The sequence below is a fragment of the Hypanus sabinus genome, chromosome 6 (genome assembly GCF_030144855.1).
Source record: "Hypanus sabinus isolate sHypSab1 chromosome 6, sHypSab1.hap1, whole genome shotgun sequence".
Taxonomy (NCBI): Eukaryota; Metazoa; Chordata; class Chondrichthyes; order Myliobatiformes; family Dasyatidae; genus Hypanus; species Hypanus sabinus.
The window spans coordinates 114,932,317-114,950,306 of record NC_082711.1 but is presented as its reverse complement, the minus strand read 5'-3'; the positions used below and the strand labels follow the sequence as shown (position 1 = coordinate 114,950,306).

At 45.5% G+C, this 17,990-nt stretch overlaps 1 protein-coding gene across 2 annotated transcripts in view; it reads right to left on the bottom strand.

The window, feature by feature from the left end:
* LOC132395770 (DENN domain-containing protein 2C-like) overlaps positions 1 to 17,990 on the bottom strand; it is a 184,458-nt gene that overhangs the window by 27,518 nt on the left and 138,950 nt on the right. For both annotated transcript variants that reach the window (XM_059972779.1, XM_059972780.1), the window contains exons 10-12: positions 10,183 to 10,292; positions 8,211 to 8,280; positions 3,806 to 3,883 (exon numbers count right to left, since the gene is read on the bottom strand). In XM_059972779.1, coding sequence (XP_059828762.1) covers positions 3,806 to 3,883; positions 8,211 to 8,280; positions 10,183 to 10,292 — 258 coding nt within the window. The remainder of the gene's footprint in view (positions 1 to 3,805; positions 3,884 to 8,210; positions 8,281 to 10,182; positions 10,293 to 17,990) is intronic.

Genomic DNA, 17,990 nt, shown 5'->3' with positions numbered 1-17,990 from the left:
GTGTATTGTGAGCAGCTTTGGCCCTCTTTCCTGAGAGGGTCACGAAAATGATTCTAGGGATGAAAGGGTTAATGTATGAGGAGCGTTTGATAGTTCTGAGCCTGAACTCGCAGGAGTTTAGAATAATCAAGAGGGGATCTCAACAAAACCTATCAAATATCGAGATGTCTAGACAGAGTGGATGTGCAGAAGAGGTTTCCTACAGTGGTGGAATCTAGGACTAGAGGACACAACCTCAGAATTGTCCATTTAGGACAGAGATGCGGAGGAATTTCTTTAGCCAGATGGTGGTGAATCTGTGGAGTTCATTGCCACAGACTGCAGAGGAGGCCAAGTCATTGGGTATATTTAAAGCAGAGATTGACTAGTCAGGGCATCAAAGGTTACGGGGGGAAGGCAGGAGAATGGGGTTGAGAGGGATAATAAATCAGCCATGATGGAGCAGACCTGATTGGCCAAGTGGCTTAACACTGCTCCTTTATCTCATGGTCTTATGGACTAAAGCTAATTTATTCAGTTGACTGTCACCCTTGGCCCCTTTCCAAAACACAAGAGAAGCAGCCAGAGGCAATTCATGGGATCTCCTTGAAAAACACCAGACCAGACCAGAAACAGCAGGTAACAATCTGTCTTACTGCTGCTTCCTGTGCTTCCTATTTAAGCACTTCCGAGATTTGTTTGGACAGGAACAAGTCAGGAGCTTTTATCTGCCAGATTATGAACACGTCCAGGAACTTAAGAGAACCGCTGAGGTTTTCTCTCCGGTGACGGGGGTTATCGGGAAGTGATGATGAAGTTATTTAAAGTCTCAGCCTTGGTTTTTACTCACGTGCACTTCTACCCTCCTTCCCATTGGACGGTACTACCTCCCTGAGCATTCGGCGTCGGCAAAGTGTGGTGGGAGAGCAACTAATGACAGGACTTGAATAAAACTATTCTAAGACCATAAAATATAGGAGCAGAATTAGGCCATTTGGCTTATTGAGTCTGCTCCACCATTTCATCATTGCAGATTCATTTTCCTTCTTAGCCCTAATCTTCTGCCTTCTCCCCAGATCCTTTCATGCCTGACTAACCAAGAATCTATCAACCTCTGCTTCAAAAATACCCAATGAGTCCGCCTCCTCAGCTGCCTGTGGCAATGAATTCCACAGATTCACTACTCCCTGGTTAAAGAAATTTCTCCTCATCTGTTCTAAAAGGACATCTGCCCCTCTATTCTGAGACTGTGTCCTCTGGTCCTAGATTCACCCACCATGGGAACCATCCTCTCCACATCCACTCTATCAAGGCCTTCAAATGTAGGGAGAGAGTGTGTGAGAGCAAAGCCTGATAAGATAATGGCATTTGGAACATGGCACACACAGTGGATAGAGATGGACACTTTCTAGTTGTTGAGGGGTTAAATATGAAGAAACATTGATAAATGATAGAGATGTAAAAGATACCGGGTGTCAGGGTGTAGATACGTTTCTACTAAAGGAGGTAAGGTGCTCCTTCCCTCCACTAGCCTGCAGGTCACCCTTGGGCAAGGTGTAGCACCTGCTTAGCCCCCGATCAGGGTCATGTGAAGCCATGGGAGCAGGTGGTGGATGGTTGTATGAGCAGCCGGTGCAGATCACAAGTCCTGGTTATGTCACCACTGATGCCAGGCAGACAATCTCTGACGATTATTGATAATGGCTGGAATCACCTGTCTTGTAAAGACACTGCCCAGTTGAAGGCAACGGCAAATGACTTCTGTAGAAAAATTTACCAAGAGCAATCATGGTCATGGAAAGACCATGATCACCCATGTCATGGTCACACAGTCTATGTTCCAAGCACTTTTTCTCCAACTTCCACCTGGTCCATTTCTGACATGACCCTCCCCTTTCTCAATCTCACTGTCTCTATCTCCTGAGACAGCTTATCCACCGATGTCTATTACAAACGCACGGACTCTCACAGCTAGCTGGACTATACCTCGTCCCAACCTGCCACTTGTAAAACCGCCATCCCCTTCTCTCAATTCCTCCACGTCTGCTCTCAGGATTAGGTTTTTCATTCTAGAACGAAGGAGATGTCCTCTTTTTTCGCCCAAAGAAAGAGGCTTCCATTCCTCCACCATCAAAACTGCCCTCGAACACATCTCTTCTGTTTCACATGTGTCTGCTCTTACCCCACCCCCCCCATCCTACCAGGGATAGGGTTCCTCGTTCTCACCAACCACCCCACCAGCCTCCGTGTCCAGCACATAATTCTCCAAAACTTCCACCACCTCCAACGGGATCCCACCACCAAACATATCTTCCCCTCCACCCCCACTTTCTGCTTTCCAAAGGGATCGCTCCCCATGTGACTCTCTTGTCTATTCGTCCTTTCCCACTGATCTCCCTCCGGGCACTTATCCTTGAAAGCAGAACAAGACCTACACCTTCTCCCTCACTACCATTCAGGGCCCAAATAGTCCTTCCGACACTTCACCTGTGAGTCTGTTACGGCATATACTGTGCAGCTTCCTGTACATCGGCGAGACCCAGCGTACATTGGGAGACCGTTTTGCCGAGCACCTACGCTCGGTCCGCCAAAACAAGCAGGGTCTCCCAGTGGCCACCCATTTTAATTCTGCTTCCCATTCTGATATGTCCATCTGTGGCCTCCCCCACCCCTGTGTCGCGATAAAACCACACTTGGGTTGGAGGAACACCGCCTCATATTCGGTTTGGGTAGCCTCCAACCTGATGGCATGAACATAGATTTCTCAAACTTTCAGTAATGCCCCCCCTCACTATTTTCCATCCCCTTGTCCCTCTCTCATGTTACCTTCTTGCCCATCCATCACCTCCCACTGGTGCTCCTCCCATCTCCTTTTTTCTTTCTTCCATGGCCTTCTGTCTCTTTCACCAATCAACTTCCCTTCCCCTCCAGGTTTCACCTCTCACCTGGCATTTCTCTCTCTCCCCCACCCCTACCTTTTAAATCTACTCCTCAGCTTTTTTTCTCCAGTCCTGCTGAAGGGTCTCGGCCTGAAACTGTACTTTTTTCCATAGATGCCTGCTGAGTTCCTCCAGCATTTTGTGTGTGTTGTTCAGATTTCCAGCATCTGCAGATGTATTTATATATTTTTATTGGTTTAGAGACGCAGTGCTGAACAGGCCCTTCCGGCCCGTCGAGCTGCACTGCCGAAGAACCCACCTATTTAAGCCTAGCCTAATCACAGGTCAATTTACAATGGCCGATTAACCTACTAACCAACAAGCCTTTGGATTGTGGGAGGAAACGAACACATTCACGGGGAGGATGTGTGAACTCCTTACAGGAGGACACCGGTACTGAACTCTGACGCCCCGAGCTGGAATGGTGTCACGCAGACCACTAAATCCTTATCTGTGACGTCAATGTAGTACATTGATTGGGCCCTGTGGCCTGTTTCTAATCTCAGATTAATTTCCACAGTTTCACATGGCAACAATTAGCAGCTGGGGTTCCCGGAGCATTTCCTAGCCCAGAAACCTCATCAAGGATGGTGCTTCCTGATTGAAATTCAGTCCTCTGAACGGCTGACGCCTCCCCAGTGTAGGCCAAAAGCCCTGGACTCCAGGACGGGTGAGCCAGCAACCAACAGCTTTGTAGCACTATCGATCAGAACAGATTCCTTGCTTTGGCAATCTCTGGAGAACCCCTACGTGCTGCTCCTTCACCAGGTGGGGGCGGAGATGGGGGGGGGGCAGGAAGGATCTGGTCTGGTGATGTCTGGTGATGGGAGGACACGAGACAGGCACACTGATACACACGGGCAGACAAGCTCTGGCTTTGCTTTTACCTTAGAGAAGAGATTGAAGCAGCCTAGACGACTGATGATGCAGTAAACTTCTGGCAGCCTTTTACCTTTCCCGTTCGGCTGGGTGGACCACATGGAACAGAGCAGATAAAACAATCAACCAGGAATAGCTGGTGAGGCAGGATGACACAGTTCTAGGACCTTTAAGGTTTAAAGTGGTCACCTACATCGAGCAATTCATTGCACTCCGCGAATTCCCCGATATAGTGTTGCCCAGTTTATACGGCGGTGTGCTCAGTTATAGATCATAGAGGTCTCAGAGCTTCCACAGTGTGGAACCAACAAGCCTTTAAAAATCCACTATAGTAGCCCCAGTTTATTTTCCCCACTTTCTATCAATTACTTCCACCACCCGTCTCCTCCAGACCCTACCACTCACATGTGTGACAAGGTTGAAATCTGCTGGATTTAGTTATAATTAATTGTTCAAGTAATTATTTAAAAAAGTTAAAATAATTGATTACTTGTGAATATCATTACATGTTGAGAAAAGGGATATTACTTGAAAAACAGGCAGATGTGTTCAGTGGAAAACTCTGAGACTGTGTGCAAGTTATTCTTTTATAGCATTGACCACTCAGTCTGCCATTGATTTGTAAGAGCTTGCATTCCATCTTCAGGACAGGTATCTATATATTTCACTTGCTATATCCCTTTTCCAGGTAGGGAAAGAAATTCAGAAAATAATTGGAATTTTAAGTGAATTGGCACATTCATGTTTTCAGAAAAATGCTGAGTATCCCCCCCCCCCCCCAAATTTTGTGCAATTCTTTGAGTTATATGTTTGTTTGAAACGGCGAAAAAAAAGACAGGTATGATTGAAGTGTTAAAGCTGCACGGAGACAGTGTCATAAACATGCAGTGTAACTGTTTGGATGCAGAGTATTGCTGATAAAAGAATATGATGGTTTATTAGAGTATATTTATATTTGTGTTATATTTTTGATATCTTAGAATTAAAGCGAGATGTTCCCAACAGAAATAATAGTTAAACCAATAAAAGGCCTGAATGTTGAATGAATAACAGTATAAAGGGGACCAGGATTGAGCTTGATTCAATGTACATCTTATTGCCTATTGTTAACTGGATGTACTGTGATTTAGTTTTGTTGCATCAAGTGCCAGATGCATGAACATAGCGAATCTATGTTTTAATTGCCATATCCCCTTTTCAGGGGCACTACACTTGCACACTGGTGGCAATTCACAGTGTCAATTAACCCACCAACCTGCATGTTTTTGGGATGTGGGAGGAAATCGGAGCACTTCCTCGGAGAAACTCACGTGATGATAGGGAGAACATGCGAACTCCACACAGTCAAGTCTGAACCCTGGAGCTGTGAGGGAGCACCACCATGATGCCCCAAGAATAACTGCTGCGCTGACCGGGAATGTGGCCGGAACTCTGAACTCTGAACCACCAGTGCTCCAGTGCAGCCCCACATATACTGACGGCCCTTTCCCTGGGAGACAGCAAGCGTGTACTTGGTGCCCAGTGCAAGTCCCACACCTCCTGCTGCACATCTGCTCTCTCTGCGGTCAAACTGGTGAGTCAGAGGCTTGTTTCATTGACTTAACTTCCCTTGTTCTGAAACACCAAATCCCTCTCTCATCAGAATCAGGTTTAATATCACCGGCATATGTTGAGAAATTTGTTGACTTTGTGGCAACAGTACAAATCAATACATGATAATAGAAAAGAAACTGAATTACAATGCTCAAGGCTTCAATGTCCATTTAGAAAATAGATGGTGGAGGGAAAGAAGCTGTCCCTGAGTCATTGAGTGTGTGTCTTCAGGCTTCTGTACCTCCTTCCCGATGGCAGCAATGAGAACAAGGCATGATGAGGGTCCTTAATGACCGATGCCGCCTTTTTGAGGGATTGTTCCTTGAAGATGTCTGGAATATTATGGAGGCTATATTGTCCATGATGGAGCTGACTAGGTTTACAACTCTCTGCAGCTCAGCTCGATCCTGTGCAGTAGCTCCCCCCATCCACCACACCAGATGGTGATACAGCCAATTAGAATGCTCTCCATGGTACATCTGTAGAAATTGCGAGTGTCTTTGGTGACAAACCAAATCTCCTCAAACTGCTAATGAAATATAACCATTGCCATCCATGCCTTCTTTGTAGCTGCAATGATATGTTAGACCCAGGTTAGGTCCTCAGAGATATTGGTACCCAGGAACGTGAAATTGTTCATTCTCTCCACTTCTGATCCCTCTATGAGGACTGGTGTGTGTTCCCTCATCTTACCCCTCCTGAAGTCCACAATCAGCTTTTTAGTCTTACTGACATTGAGTGCAAGGTTGTTGCTGCAAAACCACTCAACCAGCTGGCATATCTCACTCACGTATGCCCTCTCGTCTCTATCTGAGATTCCACCAACAATGGTTGTATCATCAGCAAATTTGTAGATGGCATCCTAGCCACACAGTCATGGGTGTGGAGAGAGTAGAGCAGTGGGCTAAGCACACGTCCCTGAGGTGCGCCAGTGTTGATCGTCAGTGAGATGGAGATGTTATTTCCAGTCTGCACAGGCTGTGGTCTTCTGGTGAGGAAGTCAAGGATCCAGTTGCAGAGGCCCAGGTTTTGGAGCTTGTTGATTAGAACAGGGGGTATGATGATGTTAAACGCTGCTGACTATGAATGCAGAAACAATGTCAAAGTTTACATAAGAAATTGGGAGTAGACCTCTTGACCCAAGGTATCTACTCCGAAGGTTCAAAGTACATTTATTATCAAAGGATACATAGAAAATGTATCTTCCTGCAGGTACCCACGAAACAAAGAAACACCTTGGAACACGTTCAAACACACAATGCAAAAGAAAAGAACAAATTATGCAAATGATTAAAAAGTGAGTGAGTGACGCGTGGAATATTGAACCAGGAGCCCGGAAGTACTCAGTTTAGTTCCGTATCACGCTGCTAGTCCACTGCAGGCTGACGCTTGGCTGAAGCGCCCCAGTCTGCACCGCACTGTTAGAGACAGGTTCAATCTTCTACAGTACCCAGCACTATTGAAATACAGTGAGTGATGGAGGTGCCTGCAGTCCCCGTGTTTTTCAATCCTCAAGCCCACTTTGAACTTTCGTTGCTGAGCAAGGGTTGAGGTGTGAACCGTTTATTTTTGTCACAAGAACTGAGAAACATTGTTCTGCATCCCATCAACACAGATCATTCTAAACACAAGTAATCAAAGGGAAAAGCAATAACAGAAGGCGGAATATAGCATTAGTTACAGAGAAAGTGCAGTGCTGCTCATAGAATCGAGATTCAAGAGAGCAGAGCAAGTATCGCGGATGTAATGAAGAGACTTTCTGAGAGAACTTGCCGAGTGTCACCACATTCCAGTGCCAACTTGCCCTTTGCTGGTTGACTCAGCTTGCTCCAGGCTCTCGTTCAGCCACAACAAGCAGACCACCAATCAAGGAGGTCCATGAGGCAGTCCTTGTTGGAGAATCAGGGGCAGAGAGGGTCAGCAACTTTAAATTTGTTGGTGTTATCCTTTCAGAGGACCTGTTCTGGGCCCAGCACGCAAGGGCAATTACAAAGAAAGCACAGCAGCGCCTCTACTTCCCTAGGAGTTAGCAAAGATTTGGCATGACATCTAAGACTTTGACCAACTTCTATAGGTGTGTACTGGAGAATATATTGACTGGCTGTATCACTGCCTGATATGGAAACACCAATGCCCTTGAACAGAAAATCCTGCAAAAAATAGTGGATCCATCATCAGGGTACCACCAGGACACAAGCTCTCTTCTCACTGCTGCCATTGGGAAGGAGGTACAAGTGCCTCAGGATTCACACCAGGTTCCCGAAGAGTTATTACCCCTCACCTTCAGGCTCTTCACTCACTTTCAAGGACTCTTCATCTCATTACTCATTACTTATTTCTTACTATTCTTGCTTTCTTTTTGTATTTTCATAGTATGTTGCCTTTTGCATACTGGTTGAACATCCGAGTTTGGGGGGCGGGGGGGGTCTTTCATTGGTTCTGTTATGGGTATTATTCTACTATGTATTAATTGAGTATTCCTGCTAGTAAATGAATCGGAGGGTTGTATATGGTGACAAACATGTGCTTTGACAATAAATTTACCTTGAATTTGCATAGTGTGATTGCAGATGACAGTGAAGGTCATCTAAAGATGCAACAGGATCAAGATGAACAAAGAAAGTTAGCAAGGGAATGGCAGATGAAATTTAACTCAGACAAGTGCAAAGAGTATTAAGGATGTTGTCTGCGTGAATGTGCCAGGCCTACTCTTTCTGAGTCTAGAACAACTTTAAATCAGCCAGTATACTGTATGCTTAGTAAAAATGTGTAACAATTCATACTGATCACAGGCTCGTTAATGCTGAGCGACTGACTTACCAAGAGCTTCCTGCAGTATCCGAATCTCCTGCCTCCATCCTCGCCGGTCAGAACAAAGGAGAAGGTTTCACTGTTGACAGAATGATGATGACCTTGGTTATAAGCCAACATCAGAGAAGACCCCTGGCATTCTGGTGGGCAGGACCTTGTATCAGCCCTTGTATCAAAATCAGCCCTTGTATCGCCTCAGATAACCACTCTCCACAGGGGAAACAAAAGCCTGGTCTCACTCTCCCACTGGGCAGGTCGCAGCTCGGTCAGGGCATGCTTGGATTATTACGTGTAGCTCTGTCTGCAGCGTTGCAAGGAGGGTTTGGAGATGGTGCAGAAAGGCTCACCACAATGTTGGCTGGATGAGAGCATATTAGCTGAAAGGAGCGTTTGGACAAACTTGCATACATTTCTCTGGAATGTCAGGGACTATCTGATGGAATTAAAGTGAATGTACAAGGCCTGGTTCAAAATTTGCAGATGGTACTAATCAGGTGGTGGTGTAGAAAGCGTGAAAGATAATGAAAAAATATCCGGGGATCTTGATCATGCAGGTATTTGGCTGATTGGCAAGTGGCTTCAATGCAGATAAATAAGAGGTATTACGTTTTGACAGGTCAAACCAGGGCAGGATTTATACAGTGAGTGACAGGGCCCTGGGCAGCGTTATGAAGTTCACTAAAGGTGGTGTCCCAGGCAGAGAGGTGAAGGCAGTGTTTGGTGTGCTGGTTTCCAGTCAGAAGTTGGGAAGTGTTGTTGTAGTTATACAAGACATCAGTAAGGCTGTACGTGGAGTACTGTGTACAGTTTTCATCATCCTGTTATAGGGAGATGTTATCAAACTAGCAAGAGTGCAGAAAGGATTTATCATGATGTTGTTTGAACTCGGGGTCCTGAGTTACAAGAAGAGATAGTAAAGACCAAGACTTTATTCCCATTTATTCCCCGGAATGCAGAAGATCCCTGACTGCTATAGACGCAATCTTTTTTCCAGAGGGTGTGATTAAAAACAAAGAGAGCACTAGTTTAAGATCAGAGGTAAAAGTGATTCATATAGGGCATCAAGGGCAGCTTTTTCCACGCAAAAGGTGGTGCATATTTGCAATGAGCTGCCAGTACTAGTGGCTGAGGTGGCCACCGTAAGCATCATTTGCAAGCACGTGGATAGTGACCTAGAGAAAATCTGCAGATGCTGGAAATCAAAGTAACACATAAACACACACAAAGTGCTGGAGGAACTCAGCAGGCCAGGCAGCATCTATGGAAAAGAGTACAGTTGATGTTTCCCGCCGAGACTCTTCATCAGGACAGCATGGATGAGCTGGGCTGAATGGCCTGTTTCCCTGCTGTACGAGTGTAAATAACATTATGGTAAGCATTGCTAGGGTACAAATCAGAATCTTTTTTCCAGCTTGTAATTGCCAAATACTTAAGGTGAGAGGGGAAAGTTTAAAGATATACGAGACAAGCTTTCTTTATTAACGTAAAGTGGTAGGTGTTGAGAACGCACTGCCAGGGGAGGTGGGGGAAGCTGATACGATAACAACATCTGAGATGTTTAGACAGACACACGATTAGCCATGGAACAGAGGGACAAGCAGACAGGCGTCACATTCGCCATAGAACGGTGGCCCAAAGGACCCCTTCCTGTGCTGTACTGTGCTGCATCCAGGATGCCAATAAACTCTTCGTTGAATGAAGGGCAGGAGCTCATTCCAGTACCCTGACCGATATTCATTCCTATTTTTCACTTTTACACAGAACTTGCCATGGGCTGGCATGACTGTAAACATATCGGAAACCCTGAGAACAGTACACAGCGGGGCTTCTACCAGACCTGCCATTAAATTGTGGCAGCTCTGAGGAAATGAGCTGCTCTGTCAAATTCACCACCGGCTGTTGGAGTTTCACTGGGACTGCTTTCATGTGACAGGAAAGAGGCCCCGTTTTGAAAAACCACCCAGGGTACCAGAAGCCCTACCTGTTGAGGTGGGAAACTGCAGCCCATTCGCTGATGTCCGGGAAGCAGAATTGTGGGATGGCCTTCAGTCTCTCCTCTGCATCGCGAGCTTGCCTCGTTGATTTCTCCAACTGCAACAGACCGTGTGAACAAGCATCATGAAGCAAACAACGTACACGGCTTGGGAGCACCTCATTCCCCTGCTAAGTGCTCCCACATCCCGGCTGTCGCCTAACTGTGATGAATGTTCCTAGTCCACTGGTAGCACAGTTTACCTAAAAAAAAATAAAGTAGGCTAACCAGCCCCTCCAGCCAGTTCTGCCATTCATGGTTAATCACCCTAATTCAGTAGCCCGTTCCAGCTTCCCCCCATATTCCTTGAACCTCTCCAACTCCGTCCCTTGTTTCCCAGTGGCTTTCCCCTCATACCAGACAGCTGCATCAGGCATCACAAGAGGAAAGAAGGGGGTTAAAGGTTGTGAAAACAGAAGGTAAGGTAGGGAAGAGGAGGCAAGTGGTGGTGATAAGGGATTCGTTAGTTAGGGGAACAGACCGGAGCTTTCGAGGGCAAGGATGAGATTCCTGGATGGTACGTTGTCTCCCGGGTGCCAGGGTCTGGGACATCTCAGATTGAATCCTCCACATTCTTAAGCGGGAGGGTGAACAGCCAGAGGTCGTGGTCCATGTTAGATCCAGAAACAGGCCCTCTGGCCTACCTAGTCCATGTTGAATTATTAATCTGCCTAACGCCATCGACCTGCACCTGGACATAGCACTGCATAACTCTCCCATACAAATTTCTCTTAAATGTTGAAATAACACCCACATCCACCACTTCTGCTTTCAGATCGTTCCTCACTCTCACCACTCTAACTGAAGTTCCCCCATATGCTTCCCTGAAACATTTCACCATTGACCCATGACCTCTCGTCCTAATCTCACCTAACCCCAGTGGAAAAAGCCTGCTTGCATTTATCCTATCTCTCTCTCAAAATTTTGTATATCTCTATCAAATCTCCCCTCAGTCTTCTATGTTTTAGGGAATGAAGTCCTAACCTATTCAATCTTTCCCTGTAACTCAGGTCCTCAGTCCTGGCAACATCCTTGTAAGTCTTCTCTGCACTCTTTCAATCTTTTTGAATTCTTTCCTGTAGACAGGTGACCAAAGCTGCACAAAATACTTCAAATTAGACTTCACCAATGTCTTATACAACTTCAACATAACATCCTCACTTATAAGCTCAATACTTTGACTTCTGAGGCCAATGTATCTGAAGCTTTCTTTACGACCCAGCTACCTGGAATTATGGATCTGTTTTCCCAGATCCCCGTTTTACCACACATCTCAGCAGTCAATCTGTAAGACCTACTCCGACTTGTCTTCCCAAAATGCAACGTTTCACACTTGCCTGCACTGAATTGTCATTCTTCAGACCAGTTTTCCAGCTGGTCCATATCCCACTGCGGGCTTTGATAGCCTTTTCCACTGTCCACTACACCCCGAATCTTGGCATCGTCAGCAAATCTACTGATTCAGTTTATTAGATTATTATCCAGATACTTGATATAGATGACAAACAACAACAGACACAGCACTCAATTGGTTAGAGGACTCCAGACAGAGAGGCAATCATCTACTACCACTCCCTGGCTTTTTCCGCAAAGTCAATACCTAATCCAATTTAGACCATAAGACATAGGAGCAGAATTAGGCTATTTGGGCCATTGAATCCGCTCCACCATTCCATCATGGCTGATCCATCTTCCCCCCCCCTCCTCAGCCCAACTCATCAGCCTTCTCCCCATAACCTTTGATGCCATATCTAATCAAGAACCTATCACTCTCTGCCTTAAATACACCCATAGAACCATAGAACATTACAGCACAGAAATAGGCCTTTTGGCCCTTCTTAGCTGCACTGAAGAATTTTTCTGCCTAGTCCCACTGACCTGCAACTGGGCCATATCCCTCCAAACCCCTCTCATCCATATACCTGTCCAAGTTTTTCTTAAATGTTAAAAGTGAGCCCGCATTTACCACTTCATCTGGCAGCTCATTCCACACTCCCACTACTCTGTGTGAAAAAGCCCCCCACTAATGTTCCCTTTAAACTTTTCCCCCTTCACCCTTAACCCATGTCCTCTGGTTTTTTCTCCCCTAACCTCAGTGGAAAAAGCCTGCTTGCATTCACTCTATCTATACCCATCATAATTTTATATACCTCTATCAAATCTCCCCTCATTCTTCTACGCTCCAGGGAATGAAGTCCTAACCTATTCAACCTTTCTCTGTAACTCAGTTTCTCAAGTCCCAGCAACATCCTTGTAAACCTTCTCTGCATCTTTCCACCTTATTAATATCCTTCCTGTAATTCAGTGACCAAAACTGCGCACTCCAAATTCGGCCTCACCAATGCCTTATACAACCTCACTATAACATTCCAACTCTTATACTCAATACTTTGATTTATAAATGCCACTGTACCAAAAGCTCTCTTTACTATACTATCTACATGTGACACCACTTTTAGGGAATTATGTATCTGTATTCCCAGATCCCTCTGTTCTACTGCACTCCTCAGTGCCCTACCATATACCTTGTATGTTCTACCTTGGTTTGTCCTTCCAAAGTGCAATACCTCACACTTGTCTGTATTAAACTCCACCTGTCATTTTTCAGCCCATCTTTCCAGCTGGTCCAAATCCCTCTGCAAGCTTTACAAACCTTCCTCACTGTCTACTACACCTCCAACCTTTGTATCATCAGCAAATTTGCTGATCCAATTTACCACATTATCATCCAGATCATTGATAAAGATGACAAATAACAATGGACCCAGCACTGATTCCTGTGGCACACCACTAGTCACAGGCCTCCACTCAGAGAAGCAATCCTCCACTACCACTGTCTGACTTCTCCCATTGAGCCAATGTCTAATCCAATTTACTACCTCACCATGTATACCTAGCAACTGAATCTTCCTAACTAACACAATGACCTAGCCTCCACAGCTGTCTGTGGTAACAATTTCCACAAAATTACCATCTTCTGCCTAAATTAATTTCTCCACATCTCTGTTTTAAATGGACACCCCTCTATGCTGAGGCTGTGCCCTCTGGTTCTAGGCTCCCCCACCATGGGAAATATCATTTCCACATCTACTCTGTCTAGGCTTTCAACATTCAAATGATTTCAATGAGATCTCCAACACCCCCCCCATCCTTCAAAATTTCAGCAAGTACAGATCCAGAGCCATCAAACATTCCTTGAATCATCCTTGTGAACCTCCTCTGAACCCTCTCCAATGCCAGCACATCCTTTCTTAGATGAGGAGCCCAAGACTGCTCACAATATTCAAGGTGAGGCCTCACCAGTGCCTATAAGGCCTCAGCATCACATCCTTGCTCTTGTATCCCAGATCTCTTGAAATGAATGCTAACATGGCATTTGCCTTCCTCACCACTGACTCAATTTGCAAGTTAACCTTTAGGGTGTCCTGCACAAGGACTCCCAAATCCCAATGCATCTCAGATTTTTGAATTTCTCCCCATTTAGAAAATAGTCTGCACATTTATTTCTACAACCAAAGTGCAAACCCATGCATTTTCCAACATTATACTTAATTTGCCCTTTCTTGCCCATTCTCCTGATCCTTCTGCAGCCTTCCTGTTTCCTCAATACTACCTGTCCCTCCACCAATCTATGTATCATCTGCAAACTTGGTAACAAAGCCCTCTATTTGATCATCTAAATCATCAACATACAGCATAAAAAGAAATGGTCCCAACACCGACCCCTGCAGAAAACCACTGCTCACTGGCAGCCAATCAGAAAAGGATCCTTTTATTCTCACTTGCTGCTCCTGCCAATCAGCCAATGCTCTAACCATGGCAGTAACTTTCCTGTAATACCATGGGCTCTTAACTTAATAAGCAGGTGTGGCACCTTGTCAAAGGCCTCTGAAAGTCCAAATATACAACATCCACTGCATCCCCTTTATCTATCCTACTTGTAATCTCCTCAAAGAATTCCAACAGGTTTGTCAGGCAGGATTTTCCCTTAAGGAAACCATGCTGACTTAGTACTATCTTGTCCTGTGTCACCAAGGACTTACTCCGTAACCTCATCCTTAACAATCAACTCCAACATCTTCCCAACCACTGAGACCAGGCTAACTGGCCTATAACTTCCTTTCTGCTGCCTTCCTCCTTTCCTAAAGAGTGGAGTGACATTTGCAGTTTTTCAGTTCTATGGCACCATGCTGGAATGCAATGAGTCCACAATCTCTGTTTCAGAACCCTAGCGTGCAGTACATCTGGTCCGGGTGATTTGTGCACCTTTAGGTCTTTCAGCTTTTTGAGCACCTCCCCCTGTGCACTCACTTCTCTTTCATCACACACTACATCTGGCACACTGCTAGTGTCTTCTACAGTGAAGAATGATGCAAAATACTAATTTAGTTCATCTGCCATCTCTTTGTCCCCCATTATTTCTCCAGTCTCATTTTCTAGTGGCCCTATATCCACTCATACTTGAAAAAGCTTTTACTATCTACTTTGATATTGTTTGCTAGCTTGCTTTCATATTTCATCTTTTCCCTCCTAGTGATTCTTTTATTTGCTCTCTGTTGGTTTTTAAAAGCTTCCCAGTCCTCTGTCTTCCCACTAACTTTTGCTTTGTTGTATGCCCTCTCTTTTGCTTTAACATTAGCTTTGATTTCCCTTGTCAGATACGGCTGTGCTGTTTTACACCATTTGAATGTTTCTTCGTTTTCGGAATACATCTGTCCTGCATCTTCCTCATTTCCCCCAGAAACCCACGTCATTGCTACTCTGCTGTCATCCCTGCCAGCAGCTCCTTCCAGTTTACTTTGGCCAACTCCTCTCTCACAACACTGTAATTTCCCTTACTCCACTGAAATACTGCTACATCAGACTTTACTTTCTCCCCATCAAGTTGAACTCAGTCATATTGTGATCACTGTCTCCTAAGGGTTCTTTTACCTTAAGCTCCCTTATCGCCTCCGGTTCATTACGTAACACCCAAATCCAGTACAGCTGATCCCCGAGTAGGCTCAGTGACAAACTGCTCTAAAAAGCATCTCATAGGCATTCAACAAACTCTCTCTCTTGAGACCCATTGCCAACATAATTTCCCAATAAATCTGCATGTTAAAACCTCCCACGACTAGCATAACGTTGCCCTTTTGACTCACCTTTTCTATTTTGTGTTGTAATCTGTGATCCACATTCCAGCCACTGTTGGGAGGCCCGCTTTATAACTGCCATCAACGCCCTTTTACCCTTGTAGTTTTCTAACTCAGCGCACAAGGATTCAACATCTTTCGATCCTATGTCACATCTTTCTACTGATTTGATGCCATTCTTTACCAGCCAAGCAATGCCGCCCCCTCTGTCTACCTTCCTATCCCTTCGATACAACATACAACCCTGGACATTCAACTCCTAACTACAACCATCCTTTAGCCATGATTCAGTGATGGCCACAATGTCATACCTGACAATCTGTAACAGAGGAACACGATCATCTGCCTTATTTCTAATACTCCGTGCATTGAGATGTAACACTGTGAGTGCTGTATTTGCTACCCTCTTTGATTCTGCATCCCTGATGCACTGGTACTCACCCTGCTGGTTGCAGTTTTGTCCTATCATCTGCCTGCCCTTCCTGACAGTCTGACTGCATGCTATCTTTGCTTTTTTACCATCTCCTCTATCCTGAGTCCCTTCACTTACGTTCCGATCCTCCAATTAGTTTAAATCCTCCCTAACAGCTGTAACAAACCTGCCCACGAGAATATTGACCCCCCCCCCCCCTCCGTTCAGGTGTAACCCGTCCTTTTTGCACAGGTCAGACCTCCCCCAGAGGCAATCCCAGTGATCCAAGAATGTGAAGTCCTCTCCCTGCATCAGCTTCTCAGCCACGCACTGACCTGCCAAATCATCCTGTTTCTACTCTCACTGCTGCGTGGCACAGGCAGCAGTCCAGAAATTACTACCCTGAAGGTCCTGCTTCTCAGCTTTCTGCCTAGCTTTCTAAAATCTCTCTTTGCTTTTCCTTCCTTTGCAATTAGTGCCAATATGTACAGGTATCTCCCCCTTCACAAATGGCGTAAAGCAAAGAACCATTAACTTATATGGGAGAAATTTTTGTAAAAGCGAAAATCCACTTTGTAATGCGAAAACAGGTTACTAATGTAGGTCTTTTGTAAAAGCGAAGGGGCGTAAAACGAACATTCGTAAAGTGGGGTACACCTGTACCAGGATATCTGGCAGCTCTTCTTGCAAAATGTTGTGGACATGATCCGAGACATCCATGATCCTGGCAACATACCATTTGGGTGTCCTGTTCACATCCACAGAACCTCCTGTCAGTTTGTCTGACTATTGAGTCCCCTAACACTACCGCTCCCCTCTTCTCCCTCTTTCCCTTCCTCACCATGGACCCATGCTCAGTGCCAGTAGCCAGGTCTCCATGGCATTCCCCTGGGAGGTCACCCAATTTACTTCACCATCTTGAAATGCCTTCTTGACCAACCTACCACCCAGGACCTTATTCTAGGCCTTGCTAAAGTCCGTGCAGACTTGCCTTCATCAACTATTCTGGTAACTTCCTCGAAGAACACTAAGATTGGTTAGATATGACTGACAATGCACAATGCCTTGTGTCTGTCTCTCCAAATACTTATATATCCAGTCTCTTACAACATCTTCCAATAACTTTTCCACTACTGATGTGACACTCTGCGGCCTACAATTTCATGGCTTATTCTTCGAGCCTTTCTTAAACAAGAAAACAACATTAGCTACCACCAGTCCTTTGACACCTCAGCTGCAGCTAAGGATATTTAAAGGCAATTTCAGCACTGGTCCAAGGGAACACGCTGGCGGGGACTGGGGATTTATCCATCATAACTTGCCTCAGGACAACAAATATCTCCTCCTCTGTGACCTGTATGTGGTTTATGACTGCTCTGCTGCTTTGCCTCATTTCATTGGATTCTGTGTCCAACTCCCAAGTAAATACAGATGCAGAAAACCCATTTAAGATCTTCCCCATCTCTTTGGCTCCATTCATGCACATTTGCCAGAGCCTTTTTGATACCATCAAAATGGCTCCTTCTCTGATCTAGAATCTCAACCTGGGGACCCTTCCAGCTTCTGGCCTCATTTGCACATGGCATGGGTAGTAATCCTGAGATCACAACTTTTGAGGTCTGTCCTTTAAATTAGCAGCCAGCTCACTTTGTGGGATCTCGTCACCCATCCTCCCCATATCACTGGTACCACTGCCGCCCGCTCCCTCTTGGCTGCTCTCCCTCCCACTTATGAATGCTGTGGACTCAGCCTGTGATGCCCTGGCACCTGGGAGGCAATGTGCCGTCCGAGAATTTTGTTCTCATCAACAGATCCTCCATTCTGTTCCCCTAACCAGTGAATCCCCTATCACTACACCTGGCCTCTTCTCCCCCATTCCCCTCTGAGCCACAGAGACAGGTTCAGTGCCAGAGACCTGACCGCTGTGGCCTTTAGCTGCTCAATCAATCCCCCCCCACTCTCAACAGTATCTGAAGTAATATAACTGTCGCGAGGGAAACTGCCACAGGTTTACTCTGCACTGGCTATCTATCCCCTTCCCCCCTCCTGACAGCTGCACATGGCCAGTTGCTATTCTGTCAGCTCTAGCCAATAATTGGATCTTCTTTCCTTCTTTACTGTAGGCCATCACCGAGCAATGAATAGTTTCCATTTTCACAGGCATTCTCCAGTTGATTTAGTCCGCAGGTTGGAAAATAGACAGCTATCAC